Raw genomic sequence first — 8791 nt, 5'->3', positions numbered from 1 at the left:
ATTTACACGATGATTGACACTATTGTAACGCTTACGGCCGACAGGCACTGTGTAAGAGCCGGCGTACCAGAGCAGGTGACGTCACTGCCCTTCCCTGTGATAGCAGGACTACAGCTACTGGGCTGTAGAGAGATCTCTCTTTGGCTCACCGGGCTGGGTCCATGCTGAGTGACGCGGGAGTCCCGGGTTTGAGCCCCCGACGGTGGGGGGCCGACTTAATGCGGCAAGGGCGCCCGCCTGAGCCCCCGTTAAGTTACACTATTTACAACTACAGGCATATACACTGAATGGTCAATTGCACTGGCCAGTGGCCCTTAATCCCCACCCAGGCTACTACTCCCATGCCGCACACATTAGCCGGGCGCAACACCAGATGAGTGCGCCACACTGCCCCACCTGGGACGTCTGACACCCCAGCAACATCAAATAACCTGGCTATGCGACACACAAAAGCCACCAGCGCCTGACCAGAGCACTCGCTGGCTGGCCCCAGGCTGGGGGGATCTGGACCTGGCTGCTCCCCCCCGCCCCGCCCCGCCCTTCGAGCACTCCCTCATGAGCCCCGAAGGGAGCCAGCTTCCCTTGCTTCACGAGCCGGACACGGTAGTAGACTTCCCCAGGTCCCTCCAAGGCTGGCACCGTGGGCTGTAGACCCAGACGAGGTCCACCAGTTTGAAGGGGGTCCCCCTGCAGCGCAGATCTTCGTACTGCTTCTGCTGCACCCCCACCTGAATCAGGTGGGTACAGGTGAAGCTGTGTATTTGCAGCATCTGCTGCTGCAGATCCCTCTCATTATCTGGCCAGGCCAACTGTACTACCTCCCCTCCCCGTGGCAAACCAAACATCAGGTCCCTGGCATTGAACGAGGCTGGGGTACACCCAGTGGACTCCTACACAGAGATCTGGTTTACCCAGAGAGCAAGGGGTAAGGGGTGGTCCCAGTCCCGCTGGTGCTGTGAGACCAGGGTGGCCAGTTGGGTGGAGAGTGTTGCTCGGGGGATGCAGTAGGTACAGTAGGTCTGTGTTTTCTTAATCCGCAGGCGCTGGCACACCCCTGTGCACACCTGAGACTTGAAATTCTGCCCCCGGTTACTATTGAGCTCCTCTGGCACCCCGAGCCTGCCGAACATTCCCTCCAATAGGGCCTTGGTCACAGTGGACACACTCTGATATGGGACAGTGTAAATGTCAGGCCACTTTGTAAAATAATCTACTGCCACCAGGACATAGCAGTTGCATGCCTCACTGCAGGCCCTATAGGTCCACCCTGACTCACTCTATGGGTGCTCCCACCTGCTGTTGTTGGAGCAGCACTTGGGAGGGCTCTTCTTAGTTATGCAGACGGCACATGTTCCAGTGGTAGGGACCCCAATTAGAGTGGCTCTGGAATTGCCACAGAGTTTTTGCGGATCTAATGTGTCCTACTCCCAGCTGGCCATGCACTACCTTGTGGAGCGCCAACGGCACCACCAGCTGCCACCTGACCTCGCCGTTGGAGAGTACCCACCACCCCCTGCACAGCACCCCATTCGTCACCTCCAAGGCCTGCCTGCCTGCCACAGGGTGTAGAAAGCCTTCACAGAGTTGGGGGTGAGGAGCTGCCTTACGCTACGCGTCCCACACAAAACGGCACTTTTTCTCCTTGAGGCTAGTGAAGTCCCAGACGAATCTCCGGAAGTAAGATGTCAACCCCAGAAAACTGCAAAGCTGTGCCACAGTGCGGGGCATTGGCCTTTCACGCACTGTGACGACCTTCCCCGTGTCCGTAGCCACCCCTCGCAGGCCAACCACATACCCCAGGAAAGTACTGTACCATCCCGCCTCAGCAGCTTGCATCTCCCGGGGTTGAGCTTCAACCTGGCCTGCTGGCTGCAAGCCAACACTATTTAGAGGTTTGCCAGTGCCTGCTCGAACTCCCGGGTATGCATGAGTAGGTTGTCTAGATACACAACGCATTTGCTCCATCAATCGCTCGAACATCACCGGGGCACCACACAGTCCGAATTGCCAGAGCCCCTAGCAAATGGAGAAGGCCACTTTTGGGCAAGCCTCAGGGGCGAGCAGAACCTGCCAGTAGCTGCAGCGGAGATCAAGTGAACTGAACCAGGTCAACCCGGAAAATATCATCCAGGGCATCATCTATCCGCGGCAGCGGATAGGAGTACTACCTGATGACCTCATTCAGTTTTCTATAGTCAACATAAAACCTCCATGAGCTGTCCTTCTTCCAGATCAAGACAACCGGAGCAGACCACGGGCTCGCAGAGGGCTCGATCACACTCCTGCTGCGGCTATCTCTCGAGTAGCCACCCACTTGACACGGGCCATCTGCCAGGGTGGAACGCAAATGGAAAGCGCGTCCCCAGTGTCAATTTTGTGCTCCATGAGAGCCAGGCAGGTGCAGTCCTTATCCCTCATCCACCACTGCTAGTCTCAAGTGAGGCCCTCACTGCTACACAGGAAGAGCTCCCCTACAGCACGCTTTGTCTCCCCCCTGCTCTTGGCCCCCACATGCCGGAAGCCGACCCTGGCACGCTCGCCCTAAGACTCACGGCTCCGGTAGGCCCTAGCAACGCCTGCTGCCGCAGCCTCCACTTCCCAATCCGGTCAGCCTGCATGCCGCCGGACACCCCCCAATCCTGCCCCCCGCAAGACAGGTCCATTCCTCCTGTTCCACCAACTCCCGCAACCAGTCCAACCCCAGGATACAGTCCTCATGGATTGGGGTGAGACAGAAGGGGTGTTTTCACCCTAGTGAAACAGCACTGTAAGCGCCCTCTTGCTGAGGACCTCCAGGAACTGCCCAGTCACTGTCCTCAGGCGCAGGTTGGTGGGTGGCCATCGTGGGGGTCCGACTGTCAGAGCAGGGTGATGGTCGAGCTCCTGTTGACCAGGGTCTGCCCTCAGTGAGGCAGGGAAGAAACAAACCCCCGCTGTGGCCAATCCTTCCCACAGTGGCAGGCGGGGTGTAGCAGTTCTCTTGGCTCTCCGGAGTGGGGGTGGTGTCGTTCAAGGGCAGCCTGCCCCCCTTTAGGCCCCCTCTCTCCACAGTGGTGACAGGTGACCCGCCGTTGCCGTGCTGGCCGTCTCCTCTGCGGGGAATAATCCCTCCTTCGCCGGGTGAGCTGCTGTTGGGTAGCCCTCATTAGGGCTGTGGCCACCGTTGGTGCCAAAGAGCCATTCCGACCTCTGGCTGCAGGCGGCTGCTGCCGCTCCTCTGCTGGGGGAACTGACGCTTCTCAGAGTCTGACGTGTCGCAGATCACCGTCCATCCGTCCTGCTCCTGACACCAATTGTAGTGCAACAATCAGGTCGGCGTGAATGCAAACATGGACACGGTGCTTTATTTTTATTTCTTTATTATTCTCAAACAAACATAAAAGCACATACCACTACACAGCAACAACAGCAAAGAAAAGCCGGTGAAAACAGGCTACAACACACAAGGATCATTTGTGGTAAAGGTACGTGGCTATGGGGTGGTAAGTGGGTAGAGGTATAAGAGGGGGTGCACAGGGGGTGCACAGGGGTGTGCCAGCGCCTGGGGATTAAGAAAACTTCACGGTGTAAAGCCGTTCCTGATGGTCAGCAGTACTGGCCAGTGGCTGCCTGAGTCTCCGTCCTGCCCTTCGCCTCAACGCCAGGCGAGGGCGCCACAATACTTTCATATTTGGGTTGAATTAATGGAGCCGCGCCCTTTCGGGGACACATACGCAGTTTCTCGCACCACTGCATCAATTAGTTACAAAATGCGAAAGACGCTATAACAAATTAAATCATTTTGATTCAATGCCGATTGATCTGCATCGGACATTGTTGTTTCTGTTCGAGTGACCACTAATGTACTCTCTCACTCCATTGCACGCAATTAATATTAGACTGTGTTAAACCTGTATCTAAAGCTTTGGATTTGTGGTTTCGATTGGCAAAACTGCTTACCATCCCAAACCTTTGGGGTTGTACTACGTATAATTACGGATCAATTCTGATTAAACTTAAGACAAGTATGCTGTATGTTGAACAGTTGTAGAATTAAAACAGAATACACACATACACACTGTATATAGTAAGTGTTTGTAAGTATGAAAGTAAATGACCGCTTCACGTTTAATCTACACGTATAGTCTACATTCTTCAGATTTCAGTTAATGACCTCAAATCCCGTCCATGTCCTCAGACGTAAACTAGGAGGTAGTCCCCAAATGTACCCAAAAACCCAACTGGAGTTTTACACGTTGGAGGACTCTTGGGCTGTTTTCTGTATTCGACTTGTGGACATCTGTAAAAACACACCAGAAAGTGGCAGTACACCTCTGACAACCAGAATGCCCTGTGGTCACTAGCCTGCTTTAAGAAGTTAGTTCATCATCAGCTGATGGTCTAATGGGTATTTCAAAAAAGGCACAGAAAAATCTGACAAACAAGTACACTACAAAATTAGAAAAAATGTTTTTTTTGCTTTTTAACAGAAGAAACTCAAAAACACAAATTAGAATAGAAAGTATTTATAAATTACATTTCCCCCAATTAAATCACATTAAAGACAATAATTCCAGCAGGACAAATGTCAAGATTTGTTAATCTCCCTTGATTTAATAATAACATTTAGAAATATTTTAAAAACCCAGGTTTCACGGTGAAAGCTTTAAAAATCTTTAACTTCAGAAGTTTTTAAGTTTTTTAAGAAAATGCAAAATCCTACTGATACAGACATTCCGAAGGAAAAAACAAGGACTGTATCAGTTAGTGAAGATAACAACCCCGTTACTTTCAAAACTTAAATTGTTAAGAACGAGGAAGCTTGTGCAACTTTTGCGTGTCTGGTAATGATTGGCAGTTCAAAGAGCCAACCGGTCATCGTTTCACCTTCTTAATCGCTTTCAGGTCAGCCAATCAGCTGATTGAAGAGGGTGGTCTGGCACTTAGCTAACAGCAGCTACGTCCCCAGGTGAGGTCGTTGTGCACGACATGGAGACAGGTAATGCTCTCGAAATTACTTTACATGGCTGGAGCTTTAGAACGTGAGACGTTAAAGTCGGCATACGTCCTAGTTACTCATTTTCAAGCTCTGTGAGCTGATGTCAGTTTGTAGATAATAATTGCATTATGTTTAATGACCTATTTAGAATCAGATTATAATCAGGTTGCGGTTAACGTTTCTGTGTGACTCTCTATCCTTTGAGAATAGCTTAAACCAGATAACGTTTTCGGTGCCGGGAAGCGCGATCTCAAAATTATTTTAACGGTAACTGCGCACAGACCAGAAAAGTCAGCTGTTGATTGAGAGGAAATCGAGTCTTAAATGTACAGTATGTGACGTCGGATAAGATCCAATCAGCCATCTACAGTACGAATAGTAATTTAGTTCGTTATTCGCACGGTGTAGTGTTATACCGTGTTGCGTTTGCTTGTCACTCCTGCTCCAACAAAACAAACGCTGTCCGAGGTCCTGGCGTGAGCGAGTTGGTGTATTTTATCAGTAGTTACTGGTACATTTCTGACTTTTTTATCTATGTCGGGAAAGAGGAGTGAGCTTACCTCAACACAGCTTACAGTGTTACTTTTGTGAGTACAAGTTTAATTGTTTTGAAAGTAACGACTCAAATACAGAACTAAAGTAAAAGAATCCACTAATGTCGTTACTTCGCAAATGTCCGATCATTTCAATAGAATCTTAAAATGACGCATTAAACCAGTTGACACAATTTTTAGTGTATGTGAGCGGTAATCAGAACTCATATACTATAGAAGAGTACAGTATCCCGACAGTTTAATTAATACTGCAATGGGAACGACTATGTGGCCTGGGATCCAGGATGTGGAGGTCAGGGATGAAGGACAGTGTGAAGGAGAGGGAGGAGTCCCCATAGTAGTTCAAATTTTTAGATTATCTGGTGTGCCTTCAGATAAACCAGTGTGTTGAGCATGATTCATGTCTTTCTGTTTTGTGTTAATGACGCATTGTACACAAGCTAACATAGCTTTTGTAACGCCCTGCCTTTCATCTCATTCTTGCTTTGTTGCTTTTTAGCGTGCCATGTGCTTCCTCTGCATGGACGCCACTTTGTTTGTGTCGAGCGGCGCGGCTCACGGCCTGTGTTCTTGGTTTCAGCCGTGTGAAGGCCCTCTATCATGGCCAGGCGCTGGAGGGAGCTAGTGGCCGTGCAGGGGACAGGAGCGCACCAGCCGTCATGTGGCAGCCTGGCCCGCAGTGCTGGGAGACGCTGTTCAGGACCCAGAGTGGACACTGACACCCGCGGGTGCCGCCCCAGCCCCACTGCGCTCTCTGCTATAGCTCTCCTCACAGCTGTGCCTCCGAGCCCGGACAAGTCGACCCCCTGTGAGACTGTTGGCCAGTTCCTGCGTGACTTACGACCGTGTTTTCAGAGCCAAGCTCTTCACAGTGCTGCTGCTAACAGCCACCGATTTCCTGTCCGGCTGGAGGGGTCCGGCCTCTTTTGAGAACTGTTTTGCAAGTGGACATGAGCTTCAGCCGAACCAGTGGGGCTGTTGGACCCGGGTCAGTCTGAGCAGGTCCCCCCCGCTCCGTCTCGGTCCGGAAGTTCTCTGGCGCTGAGGGCCATGGCTGAATCGTTCGACTCGCCGCGCAGGGACATGACTAACGGCGCCACACACGCGGGGGCCCGCCACCTGCTGAGGAGGCAGCAGCGGCAGCACAACGGGCAGGCCAGGGGCCTCCGCTCGCCCTCGCCCATGGGCAGGGTCATCCTCATCAACTCCCCCGTCGACGGTACAGTGGGGGGGGCATTCCCATGTTATTCATTCCCAGTTTTCCCTGTCCATAGACTCATGTGCAAGTTGTGCCTGTGAGGAATGAAAGCAGTTCCTAACTGCTTTGTCCAATTCAGGGTTGCATGGAAGCACTGGGACACCAGTCCATCAAAGAGCACACACGGACGCATGAGCAGAGACCAGAACAAATTCTCCCAGAGGCCAATAAACCTGTGTGAACACAGGGAGAACATACAAACTCCACACAGATAGTGTGCCAAGAATTTGAACCTATTTGAACCCCCAGCACTGTGAGGCAGCAATGCTTATCATTGAGCCACTGTGCCGTCCCTTATACATCATTTCTGTGGATATAAACTCAAAATAACATGTTTGAAACACAGGACATCCGTTGGGCTAGTCAGACAGCTGCATTGTAAAGCTCTGTGCTGCAGAAGACTTTAATGTGCTGCACATCAAAATGGATCACAAGGTGTGCCTGGGCCCAGCGTGACCATGGTGTGTACCTGCAGTGTGTGGGCCAGTGTGACAGCTGGACAGAGCCACTCACTGTCCTTCATGGTCCTTCCTAAATGGGCTATATTGAGCCGCTATGTGGCACACAACACTTAATTATACAGTTGCAATGAATTGGGCTCTCATACAAGAGCCCGCAGCTCATGAAACCCAATATGGCTCAATGTGTTTCACAGAGGAGTCTTGGGTCCAGCTCAATGTTAACCCAAGTCTGAGGGATGACCTGGTAACACCACTGAGTTCAGAGTCACAATCTTCACATGAATTGAAGTGTTTTCAGGAGTTTACCTGAAGCTCCATTCTTTAAGAAAACAAAGTTCCTACTCGTCTTCCTGTTTTTTTACATATGATTAAGGTTTGGTTGTATTGAGGTTTGTTTAGTGCTTTCTCTAACAATAGCAACATAATGGGTATTACTATTTAGATGTGGCCTTTGTGGTTTTGATGACTGTTTTGAAGAAAATGTCTGAGTATTATAACTTGAATATTTCTAGAGTAGATGTTTGTTTCAGAACAGCTCCCCTAAAACCCACAAGAGGGAGAAGCATACGGAGCAGGCACAGAGCACTGCCATATTAAAATGAGCACCACTGAAGCAATGGTATTACAAATTACTCCCAATCTTTATGGCAGAAATGTCAGCTTGCTGGCTGAGTCTCTGTGTTAAGCCCTGCATGCCAAAGTTGGTATCATAGCAGAAAGCCAAAGCTGTTTTAATGTAGCAGGGTTCTGTGGTTATTTCTCTGCGGTCCTATGAATGGCTATAAACAAGTGGAGGCCATTCAGCTCCATCTAGCTAGTAGATTGTAGCTAATTGAGCAAAGCATCCGATCTCACTGTTCATTGAAGGAAAGCAGGGTTTTGACTTAAATAAAATGGATAGCATGTTCCACACTTGCACAGACTTTGGTGTAAAGAAGTGCCTTCTTTTCTCAGTTTGAATTGCTCTTAGACGAGTTTCCACTCATGTCCTTCCTCCTTTTGTCAATGTGGTAAAAGCTCATTTCAGTGTGGCAGGGTTCTGCAGTTTTTTGTCTCTAGTCATTCCAGGGCAGTCTTGTCTCTGTTGACCGATGCAGGTGGAGACGACAGCGAGGACATCCACACCATCACGGTGGACAAGAGCGCCGATGGCAGGCTAGGCTTCAGTGTGCGTGGAGGCTCGGAGCACGGCCTGGGAATCTTCGTCAGTAAAGTGGAGGACAACAGCTCAGCGGGTAAGTGTTCAGCCAGCCTGCTGACAGTGACAGTGACAGTGTCACAGGACAGTGCTGAAGAGTGTCTGTGCAAATAGCTGTGAATTCATTCTGAAAGCAATGCTGCTCTCAGGCAGTGGAATTAAGCTTCCTTTGGTTTTATAGGAGAAAATATAAACATTAATAACATGGACTTGCATTATTTTGTCAGGCAAAAAGTTTTCAAGTGATGTGAAAATTTTTAAAGTGCAAGAAGCTGTACGGGTGTGGACAAGTTTGTGCAGTTATATATTTTTTGTTAGATTTTAAGTAAAGATTAAATAAGA

General features: G+C 50.0%; 1 protein-coding gene across 1 annotated transcript in view; it reads left to right on the top strand.

The window, feature by feature from the left end:
* Window positions 1-4893: 4893 nt before the first annotated feature.
* The window catches only part of LOC102683514 (PDZ domain-containing protein 7), a 36747-nt gene continuing 32849 nt past the window's right edge, over window positions 4894-8791 (top strand). The window contains exons 1-3 of the mRNA XM_069189276.1: window positions 4894-4978; window positions 6113-6751; window positions 8349-8486. Of these exons, the coding sequence (XP_069045377.1) occupies window positions 6583-6751; window positions 8349-8486 (307 nt within the window). The 5' untranslated portion in view covers window positions 4894-4978; window positions 6113-6582. The remainder of the gene's footprint in view (window positions 4979-6112; window positions 6752-8348; window positions 8487-8791) is intronic.

Source organism: Lepisosteus oculatus, chromosome 4 (assembly GCF_040954835.1).
Source record: "Lepisosteus oculatus isolate fLepOcu1 chromosome 4, fLepOcu1.hap2, whole genome shotgun sequence".
Lineage (NCBI taxonomy): Eukaryota > Metazoa > Chordata > Actinopteri > Semionotiformes > Lepisosteidae > Lepisosteus > Lepisosteus oculatus.
Note: the sequence above shows the minus strand (reverse complement) of the source record. Positions and strands in the feature narration are given on the sequence as shown.